The 16275-nt window shown below is 39.6% G+C and overlaps 1 protein-coding gene across 11 annotated transcripts in view; it reads left to right on the top strand.

Annotated features, from left to right (window-relative positions):
• SHANK2 (SH3 and multiple ankyrin repeat domains 2) overlaps positions 1 to 16275 on the top strand; it is a 498212-nt gene that overhangs the window by 191024 nt on the left and 290913 nt on the right. For 8 of the 11 annotated variants that reach the window (XM_078383277.1, XM_020782848.3, XM_072985922.2 and 5 more), the window contains one exon: positions 15232 to 15535. In XM_078383277.1, the coding sequence (XP_078239403.1) occupies positions 15232 to 15535 (304 nt within the window). Of the gene's footprint in view, positions 1 to 8501; positions 8926 to 15231; positions 15536 to 16275 lie in introns of those variants that run through there. The other 3 variants (XM_078383293.1, XM_078383292.1, XM_072985924.2) reach the window with 1 other exon arrangement.

The raw sequence follows: 16275 nt of genomic DNA, 5'->3' as shown, positions 1-16275 counted from the left end.
CTCACTAATCTCCATCAGAGTCCCATGAGGTAAAATGGGCATAGCAACTATGTAGCCCAAGTCATATAGAGTTCCAGCATTTGCAGTTTTCAGAAGTGAAATACGTGCATTTAATCCTGCTGACTCTAACTATGCTGCAAAGCCCCAGAACTCATTCAGCGTTTTTTGTAATCCACTTCAATGATAGTTAAAAAGTGAAGCACTGGTAAGAATACCGTATTTTTCGCACCATAAGACGCACTTTTTTCCTACAAAACAGGGGGGTGGAAAGTCTGTGCGTCTTATGGAGCGAAGAAAAGAGATTATATTTTCCTGTTTTCTTCTCCTAAAAATTGGTGCGTCTTATGGAAAGGTGCGTCTTATGGAGCGAAAAATACATAATTTATTATTTTACAGAATATGCTGCAGGTAATGGGTACTGATTCACAAATTATTTTGATTTTTCTTCTGAAAGCATACCTATCCGATCTCCTAATATATGACAGATGAAAATAGGGATACTTTTCATGAATGCTATTGGCTAAGGATCAGTAGTTCCCTGTCATGTTATACAGTGGCATGTTAATACATATATATCACAAACAGAAAATGAGAATTAAATGTATATGCAAATGCTTGTGACCTTGCTCAGTATATGTACTACTAGTCAGTGCAGAAACACTCTAGATGGGATTAAAGTATTTTTTCAAATGATATTAAAAATCAGTTACTTTTGGTTTTCTTTGTATGTTCTAGTCATAATAATAAAATGTATTGCCAATAATAATATTGTAATTTTAAATTTATTGACTGAAATCCTGTTGCATAGAGTAGAACGTCACACTGGAGTGGGCCCACTAGATCAGTGGGGATTTGGAGAGTCAACTTCTCTGTGTGCTCCATTGATTCAAATGGATCCATGCTAGTTGCAACTTACTACGTATGCATTTCTGGAGTATCTAAATTACATAAGTCACAACTAGAGTGGGCTAATTTGAATGAGTGGAATTTATAGAGGAGTTAACTCATTAAACCCCCACTGATTCAGTGCACCTACTCTAGTGGAATTTACTAGATGACACAACAGGATTTCAGCCATTATTCTTATTCTTCACCATTACTTGTTGTTTAGCCATTACGTCATGTCCGACTCTTCCTGACCCCATGGACCAAAGCATGCCAGGCCCTCCTGTCTTCCACCGTCTCCAGGAGTTGGGTCAAATTCCTGTTGTTAGCTTCGATGACACTGTCCAACCATCTCGTCCTGTGTCATCCCCTTGTCCTCTTGCCTTCACACTTTCCCAATATCAGGGTCTTTTCCAGGGAGTCTTCTCGTCTCATGAGATGACCAAAGTATTGGAGCCTCAGCATCAGGATCTGTCCTTCCAGTGAGCACTCAGGGTTGGTCACAATTACTACAATAGTGCTATTGCAGTTTTCAGCCACTTAATGGAATTGTTAGTTTAGGTTGTTATTGTTTATCCCCGGCAATAGTGTGTAGCTTGTTATGTCTTTGAAATCAAGTGCAAATTTAATAACAGAATGTTGTAAACAGTCTGTTGGACTTGGCTACGAGCAGCTCGAAGAGCTTGCAAGTTGTACTCACTAGGGCAGGCTTTGTATGCTGCTAGTGCTCTCCTCTTATTCTCGATAGCTGGAATCAACTCCTCCGAGTGGGTTTCGAACCAGTTGGCTGTCTTTTTGGTCTTCTTCCCAAAGTGGACAGGGCAGTGTTATAAACAGCATTCTTGAAATGTTCCCAATGTTCAGGTGCATTTGCCTCACCTGGGCCTGGAAGGGTTTCCTCAAGCACTTGGGCAAATTTCTCCACTTTTCTTTGATCGCGGGTTTTGCTGATGTCAATAGGTGGTCTTCCTTCCTTTTTTGTGTCGTAACCAAGTCCAACAGACTGCCAGGAGATGTTCCAACGATTATTGGCTTCAGCTCTGCTCTCAGATACAGTTAACAGCAGACACAGGTAACATCAAGGGAATGTATGACGGTATCAAGCAGGCTTTAGGTCCAATACAGAAGAAATCTGCTCCCTTGAAGTCTGCTACTAGTGTGATCATCCAGGACCGAGCACAGCAGATGGACTGCTGGGTGCAGCACTACTCTGAGCTATATTCCAGAGAGAATGTAATAACTGAAGAAGCATTAAATGACATCGAGTGCCTCCCTGTCCTGGAAGAGTTGGACAGCGAACCAACTTTAGCAGAAATAAAAGCAGCCTTGGATTCCCTTGCCTCCGGCAAGGCACCTGGAAAAGATAACATCCCTGCTGAAGTGCTGCAAAGAGACCATCACCACCGAACTGTATGAAATCTTTCATCTTTGCTGGAGTGAAGGTAGAGTACCACAGGACATGAAGGATGCAAACATTGTCACATTGTATAAGAACAAAGGAGACAAGGGCGACTGCAATAACTACCGTGGCATCTCTCTCCTTAGCGTAGTAGGGAAGCTGTTTGCTTGTGTTGTGCTGAAGAGACTCCAGGTGCTTGCAGACAGAGTGTATCCAGAATCACAGTGCGGATTCCGAGCAAATAGATCCACCACTGACATGATATACTCCCTCAGACAGTTGCAGGAGAAATGCAGGGAACAACAACAGCCACTCTTAGTGGCCTTCATAGACCTTACAAAAGCATTTGACTTGGTTAGCAGGGATGGCCTTTTTAAAATACTTCCTAAGATTGGATGTCCTCCTCGACTCCTTAGCATCATCAGGTCCTTTCATGAGGGAATGAAGGGCACTGTAGTTTTTGATGGCTCAACATCAGACCCCTTTGACATCTGAAGCAGAGCGAAACAGGGCTGTGTCCTTGCGCCGACCCTTTGTGGGATCTTTTTTGCTGTCATGCTGAAGCATGCCTTTGGAACTGCAACAGAAGGTGTCTATCTCCGGACTAGATCAGATGGAAAGCTCTTTAATCTCTCTAGATTGAGAGCAAAGACCAAAGTTCAGCTGAAATGCATGCGGGACTTCCTCTTCGCCGATGATGCAGCCATTGTTGCCCACTCTGCTAAAGACCTCCAACAATTCATGAATCGTTTTAGCAAGGCCTGCCAAGACTTTGGACTATCAGTCTGAAGAAAACACCAGTCGTGGGCCAGGGCATGGACTCACCTCCCTCTATTACTATCTCCATGGAAGAATTGGAGGTTGTCCATGAATTTGTGTACCTTGGCTCAACGATCTCTGACACTCTTTCCCTAGATGTTGAGCTGGATAGACGCATTGGCAAAGCAGCTACCATGTTCTCAAGACTCACAAAAAGAGTATGGCTCAATAAGAAGCTGACAGCATACACCAAGATCCAGGTCTATAGAGCCTGTGTCCTGAGCACACTCCTGTACTGCAGTGAGTCCTGGACCCTTCATGTGAGACAGGACATAAAGTTGAACACATTCCATATGTGTTGCCTCCGAAGCATTTTTGGCATCACCTGGCAAGACAAAGTTCCAAATAGAGTAGTCCTAGAACGAGCTGGAATTTTCAGCATGCATACATTACTGAAACAGCAACATCTACGTTGGCTTGGACACGTCGTGAGAATGGCTGATGGTCGGATTCCAAAGGATCTCCTGTATGGAGAACTAGTGCAGGGAAATCGCCCCAGAGGGAGACCACATCTGCGATACAAGGACATCTGCAAGCAGGATCTGAAGGCCTTGGAAATGGACCTCAACAGATGGGAAACCCTAACATCTGAGCGTTCAGCCTGGAGGCATGCGGTGCATCACGGCCTCTCCCAATTTGAAGAGACCCTCGCCCAGCAGACTGAGGCAAAGAGGCAGTCACAAAAGCAGCAAAATCAGGGAGCTAGACGGGGTACAGATTGTATTTGTCCTCAGTATGGAAGGGATTGTCACTCTCGAATTGGCCTTCTCAGCCACACTAGATGCTGTTCCAAGTCCTCCATGCAGAGCACGATACCATAGTCTCTTGAGACTGAAGGATGCCTATGAGTTGTAAACATGTCTGTCTCTCTTTGGTTTTTTTCTTTCTATCATGGCAGCACCCTGGTTCCTTGTAATTGCTGGGAGATATTATGGGAAAGCATGAGAACTATTGCTGCAGATGACATAGTGACACAAGACATGTACTGTACATGTATACAACTTGGAAGATATTAGTCTAATTTTACAAGGAGCATGTCACTATTATTCATTAATGACATATTATTACTTAGTGTTTAGTATTAAATAACAGCAACAACAAATAGCATCTGAACATATTTACTAGACATGGGTGCTTCATATTCATACCCAGGGGATACGAATATGAAATGCAGCACCACAGGTACCATGGCAGTCCATTCTCGTCCACCAGAAAAAGCCCAGTCCACTCACCATTCTCTGCTTGGGGTGCACGTCCATCAGCATTGTTGTTGCATCAATTGCAGAAGTAGTCCTGCTGGTGCTACCCTGCTTCCTCTCACAGCCGACAGCTCCGCAGCTGAGTGGGGAGACTCATACTTCTCACCTCCTCGCTGGAATGGTTGGCAGTAGGGAGAGGCAGGGAAGCATCAGTGGGACTACCTCCATGATTGGCGCAGTGGCAATGTTGATGGATGCACATGCTGAGCAGAGCTAGGTGGGTGGACTAGGCTGGTTCTGGGGGGTGGGAATAGACCGCCACGGCAACTGTGGTGCCATGCTTCATATTTGTATCCCTTGGATACGAATACAAAGTGCCCATGTCTAATACTGTATGCACTATGCTGGTGCTGCCTCATGGAGCAGAAGTCTGTTTCAAAGCTAAATATATCTTAAGATACAACATTTGCTATTTACTTACTAAGAAGCATCTCTAGCATCACTCTTTCTCAAATTCATGCTTCAATAGGAATTAAAACATGAAGGGATATGTCTCACATAAATTAAAAATCCAGCAGTCCTTCCTTTAGAAATTAAATACTTTCCTTACATCTGGAAAATTACTAGTTTACACGTATGTTCTGTTTACCTCTAAATAGTAATAGTCCGTACATAGTTTTCCTGCTAGAAATTCTCTAGAGCAGTGGTTCTTAACGTGGGCGATAATGCCCCCCAGGGGGCAATTTCATTTTTCAGGGGGGCGGTAGAACGAAAAGGGGCGGTGTGGGGGCGCTGGAGCAGAAGGGGGGCGGTAGGGGGGCGCTGGAGCAAGCCAAACCTGTGAAGATGGCTGCAGCCTTTTTACAGTGTGCATAAATATATATTTTCCTCCAATTTTAATTTAGTTTCAGACTTTTTGTCTTGAAATTTTTAGTTCCTGCATTTGTTTTTATGCCCTTTTTATATTTCTTTTTGCATCTTAAAATTCACTTGCAACTAAATCATTAAATGTTACTTTTTGGGGGCATTTCATTTTCTTGGAATTTAATTTTGTTTTCAGGGGTCATTGGATTTAAGTGTCATAAATAAATAAATAAATAAACAAACAAACAAACAAACAAACAAACAAACAAACAAATAAATAAATAAATAAATAAATAAATAAATAAATAAATAAATAAATAAATAAATAAATAAATAAGATATCATCACCGCGGGGGAGGGGGGCGATGATAACTTCCTCAATGGCTCAAGGGGGTGTTTCTTTCAAAAAGGTTAAGAACCACTGCTCTAGAGAAAGTTATTCTTTTCGTCCTCATTTCATCCCTTCGTCTTTTTACAGGCAAACTCTCAGTTCTCATCCCTTTCAGCTGATTTTCAGGCTCCATTTGCCAGGGTATGCCTGTGAGCACATGGTTAGGTCACAGTTTGCCCTGGGTGCAGGGGCGTAACTTCGTTGGTGCTAAGACAAATCCAAAAGCCATTTTCTGGTAATAACTTTATTAAGCCAATAAAAGAGGCACAAAAATCAAGCCAAGCTTTCAGGAGCCGAGTCCCTTCATCACGCAAAGATGTTTTAAGAAACAGGAAGTGGGAAAGGGCTTGAGATGATATGATGTTAGTAAAGCTGTGTTGTCTGCTTGGTTGTTGGATAATGTTGGTGGAAGAGACTTCAGACTCTCAGCTGGCCTCCTCATCTTGAACCCTAATAAATTGGCAGTATGCTGAGCCTAGAGTCCATCCCTTCAACACTTACACAAAAGTTCCTTTCTAGCATTAATTTTCTTCACTTCAACAGTCTCATTTCAGATGAAATATCTCTTTTTTTAAGCAACTTACCAGCACAACTTACCCCCCCCAAAAGGGAAATGTATATGTAAAGGACTGTGGAGGGGTGTAAAAAGCAAAGCAAAGATTATATCTATTTGTCTCTTGATATATGAAGGGAGGTTGCAGGAGATAGATAAAACATGTCTTTTGCATAGAGTTCTCCCCCGTACCTTTTCTTTTCTCCTCCCTCCTCTCCCTCTTATCATCACCCGCTTCATTCTTTGCCCTTCACCTCCTTATGTGTCTTTTACCCAGTCTTGTTGGGCTTAAGCGTCATTGGGAGGACTAGCTGGTAGTAAAGGCATCTACGTAACTGGTATTAATTGCAGTGGCTTTAGGGTAGAAAGGTCAGGGGAGGACCTAAATTTGAAAGTACAGATTCAAGCCCGTTGCTTTGTTTACCTCAGTTGTGTGATAAACAATATATCAACAATATAGAGGTTTACATGCAGCGCTTGTAGTCAGTTCTTTCATAAAAGTCTACAGGATGTTTAGATGTTCAGGGAGTGCATAGTCCAAGGGATTAAAATCACACACATACACACTCTTTCTTGTCTAATATTTGAATGAATGTAAGCTGTGTTTTCTCAAAAAGCCAAAAAAAAGTAGCTGTCTCATCTAAGTTGGAATAGGCAGAGAATAAGAATGATATGTGTATTTTAGTAACAAGAGTATTTTAGTAATATGTGTATTTTAGTAACAATCAGGAAGTATTCATGGTTTTTACAATTCAAACAATCCTAATGTATAATTTTACTCTCTAAACTCCTCTTGCTCTGCTCTATTTACCACTAACAAAAGGTATTAGTGCAACCATTTTGGTGAATTTTGCATCAGCACAGAATTTTAAAACAGACCCCACACCTACAAGCACCTTGCTTTGGAGGATGCCTTTTTTCATTAAAAATTAAGAGCAACATAAAGACTATAGTATTCAGCGAATACTAAATTGTTTTCATAACTTATTTATGCTTGCTAATTCTTCACTGCTATTTTGTCTGAAGCACAGGAAGGTAAAATCAGGCGTTCAGTGGCTTTTCTGTTTATTTCTTCTCCCTCCCCTTCTTTCTGAAGGAGTTGTTCTTAGCAACTAAGACAGCCAGACTTCATCTGTAGATACCTTGATAACAACAAGCAGACATTGCTGCAGTATGAAATCTATTATTAGTAAACAATCAATATATTTAAGTTCAGGGCAGTTGTTTTTATCAGACCTCGGGTTTGATTGTGCATAGGGTAGTTATGGAATTTTCAGTGTTACAAAATTGTGTCAGTTTCAGTACCCTTTAGGGCAGTGGTCCCCAACCTTGGGCCTCCAGATGTTCTTGGACTTCAACTCCCAGAAATCCTGGCCAGCAGAGGTGCTGGTGAAGGCTTCTGGGAGTTGTAGTCCAAGAACATCTGGAGGCCAAAGGTTGGGGACCACTGCTTTAGGGTGTCAAAGACTGCCTTCTTCCAGTTTCTTTCTTTCTTTTTGGTCATTACCTATTAGGTTGAAGCTTAAAACTTATTTGAAATAAAATTTAATTAAAATCAGTACTATTTCAAGTAAGTGTTTTATAATAGGGGAGTTAGAAACTTCTACATATACATTAAGGGATGTGGTGGCGCTGCGGGCTAAACCGCAGAAGCCTGTGCTGCAGGGTCAGAAGACCAGCAGTCGTAAGATCTAATCCATGCGATGGAGTGAGCGCCCATCGCTTGTCCCAGCTCCCGCCAACCTAGCAGTTCGAAAGCATGCAAATGCAAGTAGATAAATAGGGACCACCTCGGTGGGAAGGTAACAGTGTTCCGTGTCTGAGTCGCACTGGCCATGTGACCATGGAAGATTGTCTTTGGACAAAACACTGGCTCTATGGCTTGGAAACGGGGATGAGCACCGCCCCCTAGAGTCGAACACGACTGGACAAAAATTGTCAAGGGGAACCTTTACCTTTACCTTACATATACATTCAGATACATGCCTTTAAAATTCTCCTCCTAATGAAGTATTTGAAAGCTATTACCTATGCAGTAAGATTTCATTTTGTATTCATTTGGGAGGATACTCTTTATTTTAGTGTAATAAAATTTCCAAGGTGTGGAGAAAAAAATAAGAAGCAATTGTACTTAGAAGTATTTGTACTGCTAATTTTGTTCAAATGTGCTGAGAGGCATGAAACTGGGAAGCAGTTAATTGTATGCCAAACAAGAGTAGTCTAGAAAGTATTACTGGAAACTATCAAATAAATCTTGGATCTGGGTGCTGCTTAAGCTTCACCAGGGCCACAGCTCTTTCCTCTTCCAATGTTTCCCTTTCAACCTGCTGTGAGACAAGATGAATGGCTGCTCCCTTGCCCCTCCCAGATGCTAATTTTGACCCTCCTCAGACTGCACTGCTTCTCCTTGCTTCAGCCACCCCTGTTTTCTTACTCATGAATGTCTCAGTTACAAAAGCAGGGGAATGTTTGAAAGACGGTGCCATGCCGATGGTGTTCACATGACTAATACTATGAAAGATAGCAGGATTTTTTCAGCAGCTCCAGTCTATGCACAGTTGGCTCCCAGCTGACAGACAGAATGCGGGGTGGGCTTTGTCACCAGAATGCTGGGAGCTGGATGCCCAGCTACGCTTGTAGTTATACAGTGCCTGGAAACCTGCTGCTTATGTCAGGGTGCAGGCAGTTAAAACACATAGAGACTGGGCAGCTTTTCTTCTCCTATCATTTCAACAGAGGTTATATAATGAGGGGATTGCTGCTAAAGCAAAAGGGAAAATGAAGTCTTTGTTAAATGCCTTAACAAAGAAAGAAGGTAAGCACTGAATGCAAAACACTTGCTGCTTGGGAACTGCTATATTCTTCTCCTTGCTTGATATGGCAATCTGCTTAGTTACTATATAATTGTACAGTACTAAGTTCTTTTCATATCTTTTCCAGAATTCCTTTATGTTAAGTTGTTAATTTAGAAAACTCCTTGTAAGACCTAACGTATGACTTGTTTGCTTTACTGTATCTTAGAGAAATCTTGTGTTCAATTTGCAGATAAAGCTGTGTTATTCTTAAATGTATGCATTGAATAAGAGTGAGGGATTTTTTGTTGCTGTTGGTTATATTGTTATGGAAGACTTTAGAAAAAAATCATTCCAATAGATTTTGAGATAGTCTTATTTAATTCAGAAAGGATGATAATTGCTTGGAAGTATGCTGTTTCTTCTTGTAGTTCTTCAATTGAACAGTTTTGCAACTACAATTAATTCTGAAAAATAGCTGAAAATGAGACTAAATATAAATCCTTTAGTGCTTAGTGTTTTTCTTTTTATTAAAAACCAGACCCCACAGATACGTTTTAGTACATGCAAGGAGGTGTTTGGGGCTATCTGCCCACCTGCAGTTTGCAAACTGACATGGGAAAAAAGGAAGACAGCAGGAGATGCTTATTTGTGTCACTGGTTTCCTGTATAACATTCATGGCATCTGCACTTTTTTAAAAAACAAAAAACAAAACCAGTCCCTTTGGAAATGTAGTCTTTAGAAGAATGTTTTGATGACATCAGCTGCAAATTAGTCCAGGAACTATTAAAAGCCCTTTTACACTTTCTGTATGGTGAGGAAAGGAAGTGTTCTGAAACATATAAAAAACGCTTCAGTGTGGTTTCTTGCTCCTCTGAAATTTGGAAGTCATCATATGGAGGGCAAATATAGACTGCAGGCTATTAGCAAGTTAAATTGGAGAACTTGGATTAAGCTATTTTTATCTCTTGTTTGTTTGTTCTGTACTTAAGCAGAGATCCTTCCATAGGGTTCACTCTAGACATGCCTAGCTATGAAAAGAGACAACTGGTATTCAACAGAAGCTTTCTGTTGAAGGAAACAAGAGGTTGCCTGATTTCTCCCTTTGCCCTATAGCCTTTGAGACCACCTTCCACACTATTCTAAAGGACTGCTCCAGAGCAGCATGAGAGTTCATATTGAGGGCCATGGTGGGCAAACAGTAATATAAGAGAATTACCATCCTGTCTCTTCCTCCAGTGTCAGGTCTGAATCCAACCCTTTGAGTTGAATCAAATTAAGTTTACATATTATGTGCCACATGCTCTGAGATTCAGTTTAAAGCATCATTGGAAACCTCATATCAGGCAGAACAAACATTTGGAGGATGGGGACTCTAACACAAAAAACTGAAATATCAAGAGATACTGTTTGGAAAGATGGCATAACACACCACTCATATAATAAAATGTTTAGAAAGATAGATCAGATATAGTTAAATGGGTGATAAGGCAATCAGTGAAATGTATATTAAAAGATTTTGTGAACATAATCTACATGGAATATTTAAAATTTATTTATTTAATTTTGAAGGAGGAACAAAAGTAGTCGAGTAGACGTAGTAAAAATAGGCGGGGTAAAAATCGAAAAAATAAAATAAATAAATAAATAAATAAAAGTGATCTGGATTTAATTTTGGTAACTGAGTTGTGATTCATAGATGCACTCCAGGTTTATTGTATCAATGAGTTTTGGCATTGATTTGACTAGGATGAAAATTCCATCTACTGTACTCATCATCATTATTTTAATTTATATGCTGCTTTTGCATGCAATGTGCTGAAAGTGGTTTAAAATGCAAGACGATGGATACAGGAACAAAAATATGCATTGTAACAATACAGACAATTCTAACATGTCATTCATTCAACATTACAGTCGTATAATACTGTACTTTAACAGCAATGTAGATAATGTCAGCCTTCGATTAATGTTGTTGCTATGTCATAAGTCCCTTCAGACGTACGACAGCCATATGAATTAGTGACTGCCAAAAAGTTCTGTAATTAATAGCCCAGCCAAGTTCATTCAATTAATATTGGCCTGAGAAAGAGAGGGTAGATCTTCTACAGCATTTATTTATTTATTTATTTATTTATTTATTTATTTATTTATTTAGTTAGTTAGTTAGTTATTTATTTATTTATTTATTTATTAACATAAATAAACAGGAAGCAGGTTTTTTTTCCTAAGTGCCAAGTACTGTATGAGAAATAGGTAGCAAGCAATGCTGTTACAGACTTCAGCCAATTATTTTTCCCATGCTACATTCACTCATTGTGGACATTTCTTAAACTTCAGCAGAGGCCAGTGGGGTAAAGTTCATTGCTTCCCTTTTTATTGTGGATGATCCTATTGCTTCTGTACCTATAGAAATAAAGCAACATATCTGGAAATAGCAGATTTTGCTTTCCATGCTCCACTTGCTCATGCTAGGACAGTTCTTACAGCTTCAGCACAGATCAGAAGGATACTGTTCATCTTTAGTCATCTGTTCTGAATGTTCCTCCTGCTTCCCTGTCTAGTAACACTAGGCAACATACAGTAATAAGTGGATCCATATTACTGCATGTAGAGCCATATTACAGCATATACTTCAGTCACTTAGGGAGAGATAATTTTCACAGCAAATAGTCAATTTATGTATCTGTCAGCTGCTGGTGAGAACTTTTGATATCCCATGCATAAAACTTTGGCTTTTTAGTGAAAATTGTAGTGTAAAAAGGTGACATACATTAAATTCTAGCTCTTTCTTTATCTTTCTATAAAGATGTTTCACTACATCAGATTTTTTTTTCAAAGTGACTCTTAGTTTTGTTGTTTTGATGAATTATTTCCAGTCTGAGGTATTCGGCATAGCAAATTATCTCAAAGAAAGGAATCTTAGGCCTAAGCCCTTTGAGACACATGATGCCTACTTGGTTCAATAAACAAACTTCACACCTTTTTACAGCAAGTCATTTTTACTCCTCTTACAGCCTAATCGGTGATGTACCACCATAGAGCTTAGTTTCACAACACTTGAAGTGTTGATTTGTTGTCAAATAATAGAGAAGAAAAAATGCAATGGATACTAGATTTAGAGGTTGCAGCAGAAGAATAACAATATATTAGTTGAAATCCTGTTGCGTGCAATGGTGATGTCAACCGTGTTGGCCAATACTGCTGATTCAAAGTTTCCATTGGATATTTTTTAGTGCACATGACTTCATCACACTGTAAATGAGCAGTATGCATCCTGGAAAAACCTTTCATCAGCATCAATTTGCCTTTAATCAGTGGTAATTTCTTTGCTGCTGTTGATGTCATCTCCATTACACACTCAGATCTGTGGAACAGGATTTCAGTTTATGAGTCAAAATCTGGTGTTTATTATGATAAAAAAATGAGTGTGGTCCTTGTTAAGAGCAAAACTGAAAGACATTTTGTCTTCTCACCACTTTGGTGCATGCGCTTGTAATCTCGAGATTAGACCACTATAATGCGCTCTATGTGGGACTACCTTTGAGACTTCAAATGGTGCAGAATGCGGCGGCCAGAGGAAACCATATCTCTCCCACTCTGACCGCATTGCATTGGCTGCCCACTTCCACGTCGATTTCAAACTCTTAATGATTACTTATAAAGCCCTAAACAGTTTAGGTCCTCGTTATTTGATGGAACGCCTTCTCCCACCAAAGTCTACCTGTTTCACTCGATGTAGTCTGGAGGTGCGACTGAGGGGCCTAACGCTGAGAGAGGCCCGGAAGGAAAAAACAAGAAACCGGGCCTTCTCGGCCATGGCTCCTCGATTGTGGAACAACTTACCTTCAGAGATCCATATGGCCCCTTCGCTGGGTGTCTTTAAAAGCCAATTAAAAACATGGCTGTTTAGGCAGGCCTCCCCTCTGGCTATTATTTGATTTATTTTTGTTTTCCATCTTGAACAATTATTTATTTTATTTTTGGATGTTGATATTATTTTAATTGTCTTTGTTGTGTTTGATGTATGCCACCCAGAGTAGTTGAAATGACTAGATGGGCGGGATAGAAATGTAATAAACAAATAAACAAATAAACAAATATTCTTATTCAACTCCTCACCAGCAAATTAAAATTATGTGTTATACTTAATGTGTTGTATGTGCCCCTTGCCCCAGATAAGCCATGCAGGATGTTCAGTTTAGGCTGGATACCTGCCTGGATCCTTGTGCTCTCACAGATTCTCATAGTCTGTGAGGACACAAGTATAGGGCAAATGAAAGTTTTAGTACTTGCTGTTCCTTGAATTGGTGTCAGCATCTCAAATGATTTTGCTCCTAAAGTCACTTAGGTTTGTTAACATTTACAAAACACTGTTCCTGATATAGTCTCACTGAAGAAACTGGAACATATTTTAATGGATAGCCATGGAACTGGGTTTCTTAAATACTGTACACATAGAGAGAGAGTACCATGCTTGAGCCTTATTGGCACATTCACTAGTGAAAATTAAAAAAAAATTATTTCCACAAAAAACGGAAATCTACAACTAGATACACATATAGCTCAATTAGGGAAAAGTCTGAAAACTTTTATGGTGTTAAAATATAAGGACAGAGGCCTAAATTAATCAATACTGCCAACTAGAGTGGACCCCTGTATCACTTGAGTTTACATAAGTATTGACTTGACCATTCAGCTGTTCAGCCAGTAGGTCTACTCTAACTGGAACTAGAAAACTGAATTTAGGTCATAAACTTTGCTTCATAACACTATTTGGCATTCTAACAAGAAGCAAGACTCGACCTTGAAAGTCCCATTCACATTGGGAGGAGAAGTTGCAACATGAACAAAGACATACGTCTGAAACATGAATGTTCCCTCTTTAGAAATTGTACCTGTTTTTGGATTATGAACCATGTACCTTTCTCCCTGCTGGCTGCTGGGCACTTTCTTTTCTGAGTTTTCTGAGTAGGAAGTAAACTATATTTATTAATATAAAATAATAGAACACAATGCTTTCTTGTAACCTGATCTTTAGAGCTACTGTCTTGACACAATACAGTACTTGATTGATTCAGGTGAAATGATTCCAGTAATGGGTAGGATGAGGTTCTGCCATGTGACTTTTTTGAACTGAGTCCCAAACCTGGTGCAAAATTATCATTTGAGCTCCTGTTTCTTCTCTGTTGTTATGTAGCTGCATAAGAATATCTAATGGTGATAGCAAAGATTAATTTAATGTCAAGCAGGGAAATGATGGTTGACTCTTACCCATCAGACTCTTACTGCAGACGTATGGCTCTGTATTACTTACAGCAGTGTGGCAACCCATAAGAGCATGGCCAATGAGGATCGGGTGGCGCAGGGTGGTGTTCTTAGGGGGAAAAGCTCCAACAAGTAGAAGTAGAACTCACTTGATTGGCCAAACGAGGAATTGAACTCGGGTGGATAGAGTGACAGACTAGTACTAAAGGAAACCTACATTTATTGTAATAAAATTGGATTTTATTGCTTTAAAATGCTAAATGTTAGTGTTGATTTATTTCATATACTTATATTTACTTAAATAATAAAACAAGCTTATTATCCTACATGTAGTGATGAATCCAGCCAAATACTGAATGTTGAATATGATAATAATTTTTTAGTTCCATTAGAATGGTCCAGAGCTAGGCTTAGCAGCATCTAGAATTGTTCACTGATGCCAGTACAGTATTTACAGCTCCTATATCTTTTGGGGACATGGTAGTGTGGGGAGATCACTATTTCTCTGTTATGATTCCTACATCAAACCGGAGAAGAAGGCATAGTCTTTTAGTTTCATGTTTAGGATAACGAAAATTTCTGAACATGTTCAAAGGTAGAAAGGGAAAAAAAAGGAAAAGAGGCTCTAGCTTTTGGTGTGTAGAAAAATCTGTTGTGATTATACTGAAACTTTTCATAATGTTTTTACAAGATTGATGAATTCTAGCAATTGCTTATGGTTAATGAATCGGTCAGTGTTCACTGTTAAATGCCAGTCTCCAATTCTAGACTTGTACAGTGGATACAATGTTACTCAGGTTTTCAGTAATATGGAACTTACTTGCTTATTAATTCAGTGCTTTTATTTGAAAATTATCTTTGATTTTAATTGCAGTTTAAGTATTTTTCTAGTGCTGATCTTGATTAAGCAATCAGCCATAGTTGCTCTGTTTTTCAAATATTGAATTGAAAAAACATCACATATTGATGGGGCGGGGGTTTGTGCGGGCTGATGAATTTGGCAAACATCGGATGGTCTTACCAATGAATGATGTTGCACTTTTTCTCCTCTTCAATTCAGTGCCATTTAGAGAGGCTCCTACCTACTCAAATAGAAGACGGAGGCCCCAGAGCACCTTGGCAACACCTCGTGTCTTGCTTCGTTCCAACAGTGATAACAATCTGCCTATCAACGTTCCTGACTGGTCAGCCTCTTCTTTAGCTTCTTCACACCGTAGCCTTTCACCTCACCTACTCCAACAGATGCAGAATAATCCTAATGGAACTGTGAAAACTGTTGGGAGCTACACGCCATCCTCTCGGAGCCGCTCACCGTCATTAAATCGGTTAGGAGAGGATGCAAAACGACAACACCGGCACATCGGGTGACATTTCAATATTCCATCATTTATTGTTGAATGTTGTTGTTGTGTGTAAATATTAATTACAATTGCTAGTCTACATATAAATTAACTTCTCTGCATCTCCCAGCATTCTTGTATATATATTTTCCTTTGCTGCCTGTTCTAATCTGTAGATTTTTATATAGCTAATTTATCAGTGTCAGCTATAGCAGTTGGTTTTCATTCTGCAAGATTACGTGTGGTTTTTTTTTCTTTTCATGACAATGGTTCTTAGAATCTACTCTTGATGACTAGGCAGCATACTTGAAGTCTGGGGAGATAATCTATTCTATATGTAGTTTTCAATATTTGATATATGTGTTTTATTCAGTATCATCTTGAACAAAGTTAGTGGTGAATTCCTTGTTTCACTTTAGCACTGAATTATTTTGTTCGAACTTTCCTGGAAAATGTTACACGAACTACTAAGCTTTCTCACTATTTGTCACAGGTACTTAATGAAAATGCACTTCTTTCCCTTGATAGTCCTCATGTCCCCATCCAAGTTTCTTTCTTTTTTAATAACTTTCAAAAGCTCCGAGGCATGAAGTGAGGGTGGGATAAGAGGGTCACCTGAAAAATTCACTTGACTCAGAAACCTAAACTGTGTCCTTAAGAATATAAATTCTCATCAGAAAGCAATGGTGCTGTAGCATTCTCTATCCCTCAGGTCAAATAGTTGTAAAATACTGGAGTAAAAAGTGCTATTCTTAGCAAACTCT

This window comes from Pogona vitticeps, chromosome 1 (assembly GCF_051106095.1).
Source record: "Pogona vitticeps strain Pit_001003342236 chromosome 1, PviZW2.1, whole genome shotgun sequence".
NCBI lineage: Eukaryota > Metazoa > Chordata > Lepidosauria > Squamata > Agamidae > Pogona > Pogona vitticeps.
This window is presented reverse-complemented; position numbering and strand designations above follow the sequence as displayed.